The 12,833-nt window shown below is 42.1% G+C and overlaps 1 protein-coding gene across 4 annotated transcripts in view; it reads right to left on the reverse strand.

The window, feature by feature from the left end:
- Positions 1–3,438: 3,438 nt before the first annotated feature.
- WDR7 (WD repeat domain 7) overlaps positions 3,439–12,833 on the reverse strand; it is a 216,620-nt gene continuing 207,225 nt past the window's right edge. For all 4 annotated transcript variants that reach the window (XM_081929554.1, XM_081929553.1, XM_081929556.1 and 1 more), the window contains 2 exons: positions 10,809–10,913; positions 3,439–7,117 (listed from right to left, as the gene is read on the reverse strand). In XM_081929554.1, the coding sequence (XP_081785680.1) occupies positions 6,914–7,117; positions 10,809–10,913 (309 nt within the window). In that variant the 3' untranslated portion in view covers positions 3,439–6,913. The remainder of the gene's footprint in view (positions 7,118–10,808; positions 10,914–12,833) is intronic.

Genomic DNA, 12,833 nt, shown 5'->3' on the forward strand with positions numbered 1-12,833 from the left:
TGCTACTGGGCTGGCCTTTAATATTTTGAGTTTTTATTTTTTTTTAAAGGTCTTCAAAGCAGTCCACAAGCTTAACATGGAAAATGTCAAAACAGCAACAAACTTTAAATAAACGATCAATCAGCACCCATCATCTCCCTTGCCTATATATCCTTACCTTCCTTTTGTTGAATTCTCCGCTGCGTTGAATTTCAGGACTGTAAGCCTTATGGGGCAGGGATCTGTCTTCTTGTATTTTCAAAGACACCTTTATGGCAATAATAACATTCACCCATTTATTCAGATATATATTTTAGGTCATCTTTAAAACCCCTCTTGAGGTGGCTTCTGACACACAAAACAAAACAAATGCAGCAACAAAATAATCATTATAAGCCTTCAATAATAACACGTCGTCATCAAGCCTAAACACACTCAGGATAATAACGAATGAAAACATGGGGTTCTTTTAGAACTTTTCCGAACACCAGAAATCATGGAGCCTGTCACAGTGCAGTTGGCAATGTGTTCTAGAGATGTGGAGTCATGGCTGAAAAGATTCTTTCCTTTGGACATGCCAACTGATTGCAGATGATTAATGGGTACATGCTTACTTTTCACAATATTGGCTGGCTTCCAGAGACTGTGGTTATGCTAATGGAGGGGGCATTTATCTGTTTTACTGGATTTGAATGGGCTACTCTCATGTAATTTCGAGAAACAGCCATAAGGGTATTAATGGTACAGAACATGGATGCAGAAAGTTCAAGCGTCGATCCCCAGCATCTCTGAGTTGACTCAGCAAAGACTCTGGAGAGCCACTGCTGGTGTAGACAATGCCGTGTGAGATGGACCAATGAGTATAAGGCAGCTTCCTAGATTACCTTGCAACAGGTAAAAGTGAACAATTGCATGTGCACTGAAAAGCAATGGAAGCGTTGCTCTAGTACAGTAGCTGCTGTCATAGTGAGCATGACAGAACAATGGCTTTCCATCAAGACTATATAAACTGCTGGATTGGTGAGGATTGCATGGAGACACCCCTAACACGAATTGCTGCCTCTGTACCAGTTATGTACACGCGGCCGATGCTCTTTATGTGATTGCAGCTGTCATACAGATGTTGATGGTTCCAACATGAACTCTACTGGGCTGGTGATATCAAGGAGATTGCCTAGGGTGTGAACCAGGCCATGGTTGGAAACCCCAAGTTGTAACTTCATGGTAAGACCTCAAAGCTGCAATCCCAGGTACGCTCACTTGGGGGGCATTCCACTGAATCCAGAATTCAGAGTAGACGTACGTAGGGGCTGAGCTGCCCAGGTGAAGCTTATCTTTCTGCAAGACCAGCATGGCTGTAATTTTTTCTGAATTTGACTGTTTTATCTTTTGCAACCTGCTTTGAGGGTGTTGTTGTTTTGTTTTTTTACCATCAAGCACTGTATAAATTTTATGAAATAAATAGCTAGGTAAATAAACCAGCCAACTTACTGATATGGGGTAATAATAATAATAATAATAATAATAATAATAATAATAATGTCAATCTCTGGATGCAGAATCTGAGAGAGCTAATCTAAGGTCTGTCTCACACGTGAATATTCATCAGTTGATGACTGCAAAGCTAGGTGATGGCTTAATGTGCAGGAGTCAGATACAGGCACACAGAATTCTCACACGGTGTGTGTCAGTGTTGGGTCTGTTCACACTTCCAGTTCTGGCAGTGGTCAGCATGCATGCAGAATGGGCTCCAAGAGTTCCCATCTGCTTTGGTACATATATGTGACAGTAGCTCCCGTTTCACAAAGAAGATGCTCAACGACTCACTAGATAATATTATAAGCAATTACTGCAAGGAAGTGCCAGGATAGAGCAGAGAGCGGAGGCAGACGTGCTACACAATGGAATTGCTGCAGGCAGAACACCGATGCCTTTAATCCCCCACTCGTGCCACTCCCCACAAATGGGGAGAATTCATGGAATCACATAATTCTTTAATGTCCGTGTACATGTATCTGGTAATCAAAGCTTGGCTGCAATCTTGTTATTTGGTAAAGCAAACAGAAAGAAAGACAATGCATGCAATTTCTGAAATTCTCCCCTGCTTTTCTTTTTTGACCTTTGGTATTTGTACGTTATCGATGCTTTCTCTAAACCATTGTACAAAAACACCTTGAAGTGTCAAGCTTTAAAAATGAGTCTTCTTTTCTCTTTCTCCTCTGCAGTTTGGATTATCTTGGCCTTGTCAAAATACATTCTCTAGTTAGAGGTTGGAAATATTTCCCTCCTGGCTCCTAAGTATTGATTTTTTCCAACACTCGGCTCTGTCTGTCAGCTGAAGAGGTGAAAGGTGAAAGTTCACCCAGCACAGCCTGGCTTTACCTTCCTATTAATGTCGTGCCCTTTCTGCGTTTGATCAGTTTATGTGATCAGCAACAGAACAGTTACTGAGCAGATTCTACCTATAGGGAAAAAATATATATATTTAAGCCATCAATTATTGTAACTGAGGAACACACCTTGAGAATCAAGAGGTTCTTGAAGTGTTGCAATTATGAAGGCTTGTGGTTATCTGATGTCCCCCACCCTCCCCTCTGTTACATAATGACCACCTCAATCCATACTCTTCTGCTTTTCCAAGGGAAACCCCGCCCCCACCAACCCAAAGGACCGAATTAATTATTGGTTATGATCCTCTCTGAAGAATAATTAGCCTAGTGATACCACAGGTATGTAGATCCAAGTGAAAAACTGCTGGATGAAGGAGACACAGCACATTCTGAAGCATTCCCAGTGGGAAGCTGCCCTTGTCTTAATGTCTCGGCAAATAACTTCGTTCAATTTCTCGGGAGAGGGGAAGAAGAAAAAAACACCTCCTATTTTCCTGTACTATGGAGGGTACTAATTAAATTCCTGCCTTCCTTTCTGGATGTAATCACATCATCCCTAAAATTAAAATAACAAGCCTGAGTATTTCCCCCATTGATTACTTTCCCTAATTTATTTTGCCTTATGAATAAATCGGATCTTTCTGAAGCTGAGTCTCTACCTACCAAAATGAAATGTCCCAGACACCAAAAGGAAACACAGACTGTCTCTCTCTACACACAAAACTAAGGGCCAAACTAGGTAATATGGTAAGCACAGCGTCTGATGCTAAACATGGCTGTCCTGTGAAATACGTCACATGTACTCCCTCCCTAACATCTTAAGTGTCATGACATTACAACATTTTGCATTTCCCTATCCTCGTTTCACACAGCTGAGGGTCACAGTGCCCACAGAATGTTATAACATTACTACTGCTAGTTTCTCGGTGTTATAGAGCGTGGGTAGCTGAAACTACAATTGTGGTATATATTTCCAAACGCAGCTATAACATGACTTAGTGCAACCGCCTGGCGTTGTTGAGTGTGGCAATCAACGTGATGATTGTAATATAGGGAAAGCACTCTCTGGTCCAATTTAGCATTTATTTCACAGACATTATCTACACAGGGCCATTGGATACATGCAGCAGCCAATAAGTGGAATCGCCCAGTTGTTTCTTGAGGCAGACATTTTAATCAGTTACCGTACACCGCGACTTTAGTCATGACAACATTTTCATACAGGTGTCTCATCATGTCATCTTTTGCTTGTAAACTGCCAATGAAGCCACGTACGTCTCTACATTTACAAGGACAAATCCAAATACAGTACTAAACAAATCAATAAAACACTAAAAGCTTACACTGGAATGACAATACAAATTTTACTGCAGTGCTGAAAGGTCTAAGCCGTGATGAAGTTTGCAGTGAGGCCTGAGAAAGTCACTCAAGCGCTGATTTGCGTGTGAGGGAAATTAAGACTTCTAGGCCAAAAATCCACTGAACGCTGCCTGCTGTAGCACAGTCTCCATTTATTTCAGTGAGAGGGTCATGTGGGTTCCCATTCAAAGCCTAGCGGATTGTTGTAGCTGCTAGCACATAAATATTGATTCTCATGTTTAAATTACTCTTTCTTTTGCAGGCTAGCTTCCCCTATTGGTTTAAAAGTACCCTTTTAAAAATTTAAATAGACATAATGCACCACGTGTTAGATATCTGCAGAATACATAATTTTAAGAAGGTACAGCATTTAAACTTCTTTCTTAGATCTTTCACAACACTGAACTACTTCCTAGTGATAAAAGCATGTAGCGTGTTTTCCCATGGTTTTATTTAAAGCGGCTGGAATTTAGGAAATACATGTTAAGCATTTAAAATAAAAATAAAAATGGGGCAGTGCAGTTGCTCCACATTCTGCACTTGAAATAAATAAGCTTCACACAGGTCCCACTGAAATCAACATAAATTGTGTAGCACCACTTGGCAGATTTGCTCTCATTCAGCATAATGTAACAGGTCTGGTAGACACCCAGAGTGAAACTCCATGTTGCAACACACACAGAAGCTGCAGGCTTGTGAAATCAGCAGTCACTTTTAGGGTTCTGAATGCCCCCCCTTGTAGTTTGAAGTAAATCTTATGTGCATTTGTATTTCCTTGGCTGGCTATGTCAGTGTCGGGACATGGATGTTGTTGCAACATATTAAGAAGGGGAGAGGAGAGGAACTCTGTACAGAGGTGCCATTTCGGGTATCAGCCCTCTGCTTATAGTAATATAAAGTTCTGATCACAGTGGGTCTGTGGAGCTTTCTGCAAGCAGAGGCTCCTTCCATTTTCTGCAGCGATGGGGAACAATCTTTGCACCAAGTCCCACTGCATGCAAGAAGCATTTAGCCACCGCTGACGAGACAAGGCAGCTTCCATGCAGAGCTCCATGTGAGCAAGGGAGCCTTGTGGAGTTTTGAATCAAGGAAAGGGAAAAGGATGGATGAACAACAAAGAAGTCCGTCTAAGAGAAGTAAATATGACTCTGGAATGCCCCAGGGGAAATGCACAAATGGTCCATTTCTGTTTATGTCATACTAACGTTCTGATTCGGTAGAAAAGAGTGTACATATTTTGTGAACACTTTCTTGCCTTTTCCAAATCCTGGTACCTATTGCATGAGTTCACTTCAAAAACACGGAAGATCCACAACAGAATTTCACCACCATTAGATAAACTCCATTTAAGCTTTGCCATAGTTAAAAAGGATATAAACTCACAACAACTATGCGATCAACATTCCTAATGGTCTTTAATTTCTTTCTCTGCTTTTAAAATCTCATGTAGATAGATATGTTGATGGCAGCCTGTGTAATCCTACTTACATGTACAGTGTATTGAACAGACCACCGAGATGTTGAACAAAAAAAATAATCAATGTATGCAAACTACTAGGAACTGCTTCAGCACAGGCCCCGTTGAAACGTATGAGATGAGAGCAAGACTACTGGATTACTCTTGCGCAATTCTCATTCATATCCATGGGGACTGCATGCAAGCAGTGCTCAAAAGAATGTACTCAGTAGTTTTTCAACTCAGAAGCCATCATTTTTTTTATCTATTCATTCAAAATCTACTTTTGGATCTGACAGGCTCAATTTCTGTTGAATGCGTTAGCAGACACTAAGACCATTCTCTCTGCATATTCCCCAGATTTAAGGCAAAGAGAATGGAAGCTAGAAAAGCACATGTCTATATGCACCACCATTTAAACAAAACATTCTCCAGAATGTTTTCCCTGCCGTACTAGGAACAAAACTCCAGGTGCATTCGCACAGTAATAAATACAGGCGATATGCGAACATCTTACACTGCTCACTTATTGAAAATGTTTAAAAATATAGTAGCAATTTCCTGCACCAATGACCAGTGATGCATTCCATCAAATCCTTCCACCTCTTAAAACCCCTGTCCTTTAATGAAATCTAAATGTTGAAAATGTGTTGCATCATGATTAAGCTGACATCAGAACAAAATTCACTGGGGTCATATTTTTGTTGGGTCCAGTTCAAGAGAAATCTCGGGGAGAGATCCCTCGTGGACACAAATATCCATATTATCAGCAAAGGAAATGCTAACAGCCACCCTCTTTGCAAATTTTCATTTTTTTCCAATAAAAAAAATTAACATCACAGTCAATATTATCCTCTCTTCCCTGACATATGAAACATAAAATTGCCTCTTTGCTCATTAAAGCACGCCATCATTTCCAAATCAATCAAGAATGTATATAAGGAAGCGTCGCTGGTTTGAAGGAAGTGGAAAATTCTCTTTCCCATATATTTTGCCGTGAAATCCTGAGCCTGACAGGTACAATAAACCTTTAATGCTGTGAACCAGCATCTCTAGTGGACGCAGGGGAGTTCCTATGCACATGGGAGCCATCTGAGCCTGTCCTGTAAGTCAAGAAGTGCCATGAGAATGCATGTGAAGACCTGTGTGTGGATGCTACAAGCCCACCTCTCTGCCACCACCCATTTTAGGCTAGGGGCACAGCTGGAGGAGCATCCATGTAAACAAACATACTTTCAGTAAACATCAGGATTCTAAATACTTCAAAAGGAAGAAGAAGCAAAGTTTTAACTTAAAACCCTGTGAATCATTTCAGCCACTCTCAAAGCGATTAGATTAAGCCCGGTTTAAATGCTGTGATTTGATTCCCTCCCCCCCTTTTAACTTAATAAAATCAAGATCTTCCAGAGAGTCTTACTGAAGCAGTCGCAACCCGAAGAAGCACAGCTGCGTTCTCATGGTTCTTATTCTCCCTACGGATAAAGGGGGAAACCCTACAATGCTGGCATAACCGCTGCAGGCTGCTGAGTTTGGTACGTGTGCCTCTAAGTCAACAGCAAGGCTTCTGCTGTAGGGAAGCAATTTCCCCTGGCCAATCTCGCTGCGTTACTGGTGCGGACCCTGGCGTGGACCACCTGGTGTCAAGATCGCAATGAGGGAGATGAGATTTACAGGGGGTTTCCAAACAAAACTGTATTGAGAGCAAGAAACAAAAGCAGAACGCCTGACTCTACACCACAAATCGGTGCTCTTTGCCGTCGTGGGCCATGAGAATGACATTGCGATTGGAAGTCCAGATGAGCCTGGCCAGTCTGAGGGCATTGTGGGAGCCTGGCGATGCTGGTTGGACGGGGGGGACCTGATATGTTTTAATGCAGCGGAGCTGTGGTGCAGAATTCAGCATCCCGATACTTCCCAGAAGAGAGGTGTTCATCTGCCATTAGGGGATAAAAAAAAGAGGACCAGTCAATCAGTATCAAAATCCAAAAATTTGTTTATGGAGAGCACAGCAGTGTAAAATGTGCAGAGCACCCTGTAAGAGCTTAGAGAAGTTGTTTGATTATACTTCCTGGTGATAGCAATATGGCTTTAATTGGAGTTTCTTTCCATTCATTCTGAACCAATAGCCACTGAGAATCCATAAAAACGTTGTGAGCATCCCTGATGAAGTTGCATTATGAGTACCATGAAAAACATGGCCGATCCTTCATTTTTGCTTTCTTAAAGAGAGGTTCATAAAGGCTATTTAATTAGAGCTCCCGGGTGGCGCTGTGGGTTAAACCACAGAGCCTAGGACTTGCCGATCGGAAGGTCGGTGGTTCGAATCCCCGCAACGGGGTAAGCTCCTGTTGCTCGGTCCCAGCTCCTGCCAACCTAGCAGTTTGAAAGCACATCAAAGTGCAAGTAGATAAATAGGTACCGCTTCGGCAGGAAAGTAAATGACGTTTCCGTGTGCTGCTCTGGTTCACCAGAAGCGGCTTAGTCATGCTGGCCACATGACCCGGAAGCTGTACGCCGGCTCCCTCGGCCAATAAAGCGAGATGAGTGCTGCAATCCCAGAGTTGGTCACGACTAGACCTAATGGCCAGGGGTCCCTTTACCTTTAATACATCATTTTAAGGGCAATTTTACAGATGTATCTAGAATTTTACACTTGAAAATGTTGGAGGCAACTTGAAAGAAACACACTACTATATGGAAGAGAACAAACCCAAAGCCTGCCTGTGTTCTATGCCAATTTTCTTTTTTTGCAAAGTTCAGCAGTCAAAATGGAACAGTGGCAATTCACAACTTGCCCTGCATCCTAATTCTGAATTCAGTGCAAAGCTACCTCCCTCCAATGATGCAAAGAGGGAAGTTTTTTGTAGACAGGGAAGCTGCATATACTTACTGGAACCTCCATGCCTAACAACGGACAGGGTCAATAGTATTTTGCTGGAAAAATCCAACCCCCCCCCCCATTTCCAGAGAGAACTGCTGACTCAAACTTTGTTTTAAAATGCTAGTTTTTGAAGATGAGCAATTGCAATATTAATTGAGCTCAGACCGTCTTCTGTGACTGTGTGCATTTTAAACTGTTGCAGCTGCTCTCTGCCGAATGCAGCTTCCTGAATTAAAAAAAGTTGCATTTTTGACCCTATATATTTTGACTAGGGGTGGGGGAAAAGCAATAACAGGCAACAGCTTCTTTGTAGCTCCATCCATCCCATGGGCAAAATATAAAGGGAACAAACCTTTAAACATTGGAGCTTCTAATTCACATGATAACTGGTCAATTTGCATTGCTTTGTTTCACCTGTGATGTGCTTTAAAAACAAGGAAATAAAGCAAAAGCCCTGTATCGGTGAAATCTGCTAAACCCATTAGAAACTTTGAATCTGCATAGAACAGGTGAGATGGCGGACTCAGCTGCGTGCCTGAGACTTTGACATATGAAAACCTTGGCACATCCTAGGACGTTTTTAAGATGTGCTATTGCCGATACCATGTTCTGAATTCTGATCAGCGCAACATAGAAGCCATTACTTTTTCCCTGGACCTTCTCAGCAGCAGAATGGTGTCAGAGAGTGTAAATCATGGCATCTGTAGCAGGGAGCATGCAAGCCCCACTGACATTTTCACAATTTAAATCATCTTGAGTAATAACCCTTTTAAGATGACTAATGTTACTGATTTTCCTGCATTAATAGTAGTACTGAATAGACCACTGGGGGTGGGGGAGGAATCACTAGTGGACGAGGTCACATTTTAAAATGCAACGTGTTGGCTCATCTTAACTCTTTATGTTAAAGCTGTCTTTTTGTAAAAAAGAAAGAAGGGAAGAAACAAGGGGCGGGGTGGGAATTAAACTGAGCAGTTTATATGTCGAAGCACGTGCCTGTATAGGAATATTGTCCCTGCCACCTCCTGCAATCTTAGATGATCATGTAAAACATCTCAATCAATACGTCTGATTGCTTTCTAGATCTTCCCATGCAACTCAACTAAATATATGCAAGTGATGGAAGAGCGTTTTTACGGTTCTTATTCACTGCTTCAGAAATCGCAAACTGTATGATGATGGAGAATAATTCAATACTCTTTAATGACACATACAGTTATCATTGAATGACATGCAGAAAGCCATGGTAGATTAATATATATATACTAATAGCTGATAGTTACAGGAATTTTACAAGGCAAGGAAGCAATCATTCTGCTGTCAGAGCTTTGTCCAGCTCTTCTTTTCCCCCTGCACAGATATCTGCATACGTAGGCGGCAATTCTAAACAAAAGGCACTATCTACCAGAAAGATGTCACTCTTGAACACCACTCAAATGAACAGGACCTGCTCAACTGTGCAGCTCCTATTCATTTCAAAGGGAGGGGGGGTTGTGCAGGAGAACTTTCCGGCAGGCTGTGCCCAAACTTACTTGCAGGAAAGTAGACTCATTCAACATTCACAATACTTTTTGACCATGGGTGCATTGGAAACATGAGGGAATGTGGTGTCATGGCTCCTCTCTGCTGAGACAGATGGAGGCTGCAGGTCAATGGCTGCTTCCTAGGCTGAATCTACCCACCAAACTACAGCTCTAGGGGAACCCAAAGTCTGCCTCATCTGTTGAAGTGAATGGGGAACCCCCAAACCCTTTGCACTTTCCGTTTACACAGCGGCTCTGGATCAGAAGGATGGATTGAAAGACTGCACCAGGCAATTTTGCAAACAGCGTGTTTGAATTGGTTTTCTTCTTTAATAAGGAAGAGTATATATATATATATATCTTTAAATAAATATTGTTAACTTGGAAACTACACATTCCCATGGAATTGCCTCTGTTCCTGTATTTTCCGGATTAAAAAGGGGGAGTTGGTTTCATCCAATTCTGAGTGTCACAACCAAAAGTTGAGGAGGCAAAAGGAGATACGTTCGTTGGCTGTCAAGCTGTTATGGAATATTCTCCATGTGGAAGCTAAGCAAAGGTTTTGAATTATCTTTTTTTTTTAAAAAAAAAAAACCCTCAAGTGTCTGAGGCTCAGCTGATTCTTGGAGGCACATGAGACTATCAGAAGAGGCTTTCCTGGTATTTACTCTTGGAATTTGATGGTTGTGGTGTTCTTTGAATGTTTCATTACAGAGGTCTGAGAAGCTCTCTTTACTGACTTGTCTGCTGAGGAAACTCTTGCTTGTGTGCTATTGAACCCGTGTGCATTGAAGAAGGTTCTCAGACATATTATAGGGTGTACTAAGTTCACACAGAGCTCTTGAAAGGCCTTTTGAACCTCCCCCCTGCACTGTATGAACTGAGAGTGTACTCTTGAAAATATCCAACGTCCCCTTGTGGCTATAACACTGGAAGGGAATATTGGTCCTTGCAGACTGCCTGTCTGATAAGGAGCCTCATCTGCCGTTACTAATGTTCTCACTGGGGAACACCTGATAGGCTTCCAAGCAACACTAGGTTTTCCCAGACTGCAAGCTTTAAAACCCCTGGGATTTATTTTTTTAATAGCAAACAATGGGGAACTTCAGACTATGTCTGCAGTACCCACTTATGGGACTGGCAGACTCAGAATATAACAGTTTTGAAAAACAGCCCAACTCAAATATGAGACAAAGAAGTGTCACACGCATGATACATACCTGCCAGAAGGAAATGTGACTGTCTGTGTTGGAGTAAGTGGCAAGATAACGTCCATCAGGAGCAAAAGCCACGGCTGTTATGGCTCCTTTATGGCCGTGGATGGTCTATAAAGAACAAAAAGAACCATGATATACAAAATTAGTCAGCCGGCACCAACTATAGTAACATTTGGATTAAAAGAGGATTTCAAATATACACCAAACATATAGATCAGACACAGGCAAACTTGGCCCTCCAGATGTTTTGAGACTACAACTTCCATCATCCCTAGTTAACAGGATCAGTGGCCAGGGATGATGGGAGTTGTAGCCCCAAAACATCTGGAGGGCCGAGTTTGCCTATGCCTGATATAGATTGAAGGCCATTAAAACTTCGGATTTCCAAGGGAGGTTGCTTTTATGAAGACCAAACTAATAGTTGTGATCTTTCCTATGGAAAGAATCTGTTAGCATTTCACTCCTCCGTTGCTGGATGTGTGATTGTTACATCACATACATCACATTGTTACATCACATTTACTTTCTAGGTTGGTGTGCACTGGGACTGATTTGTGAACGTTTCATCAGTGCTTCATCAGGAAGACGCCTGGAGAGGTCTGTCTCATTCTGGGGGCTGCGTATGCCCCCCAGGCGTGTTCCGACAGAATCAGCCCCATTTCCTTTTCTGAAATAAAATTAAGCTGGAAGAGTTAGCTAGGCAAAAGTGTTCCTGTATAACTAGGCCTCTGGCTGGTTAAAGAATCCACGGCCTTCTGTGTTCAACTCTTACCCTAAGAGAGAGCATAGCTGCCCATCTTTATCTCTTTGAGAGCACTCCACACTTCCCACCTCACTGCTGCAATGCAAAACCACCACCACCAGCATCCCACGACAGAACAGGGTGAATTATCCAATGTTGTCACTGGGGGTGATGATGTCTGGCACCAAGTAAGACAGGGCAAGATATTCTGAGCTCTTTTTTTTTTTATAATAATTTTTAATGATTTTCAAAACAGACAACAAACAAAACAAGAAAAAAAACAAACACACCTCAAAAGACAAATACATACAAATAAAAATTGACTTCCCCATACCTCCCTTTCACTGCATCCTTATTTTACCATTTTTTAGCAACCCTTCAATCAATTCTAATTAACTCTCTTTAGATTTTCTTAACATTATCATTTACAGCTGTAATTCTCCGTTTCTTACCCCTTAACATCTTATCAGTCCATGATTTTACAACAATTTTTAAGATATACTTTAAATTTTCCCCAATCCTCCTCCACTGTCTCTTCCCTCTGGTCACGGATTCTGCCGGTCATCTCTGCCAGTCCCATATATTCCATCACCTTCGTCTGCCATTCTTCCAGAGTAGGTAGTTCTTGCATCTTCCAATACTTTGCCAACAGGATTCTTGCTGCTGTAGTTGCATACATAAAGAATGTCCTATCCTTCTTTGGTACCAATTGGCCGACCATGCCCAAGAGAAAAGCCTCCGGTTTCTTTACAAATGTCCACTTAAGGACTTTCTTAATTTCATTATAGATCATTTCCCAGTAGGCCTTAATCTTTGGGCAGGTCCACCAAAGGTGGTAGAAAGTTCCTTCAGATTCCTTACATTTCCAGGCAAGATATTCTGAGCTCTGTGCAGCACTACTTGCTCCTCTTCCAAGCTCATCAGAGCTCTGAATGCACCACATCCCTCTCTCACGCCCGCACCCGCTATACTCTCCTCCTTAAAAAATGAAATTAAAGATTGGCTCTGTTCATGCACTGCAGAGGGGAAGTCACCTCGCTTCTTTTGCAGCACACATTAAGCAGGGCACGGGGATGATTCGGGCTAACATGTCGGGAAGCAATATATGCATGGTGGTGTCTTCCCTCGATGCACAGAGGGTTCTTTTGACCTATTCTGCAGGCTGACCTTTCTGCCGAGTGGGTCAACTGGCTGTGGAGAGAATATCCGTGTAGGGCTCTTAGCAGACGGCGTGATTCAAAGAGCTAGTTATATTCCTACGGCGATCCCTCTCTTAACCCACAATG

Source organism: Podarcis melisellensis, assembly GCF_964234715.1.
Source record: "Podarcis melisellensis genome assembly, chromosome: 11".
NCBI classification, from domain to species: Eukaryota; Metazoa; Chordata; class Lepidosauria; order Squamata; family Lacertidae; genus Podarcis; species Podarcis melisellensis.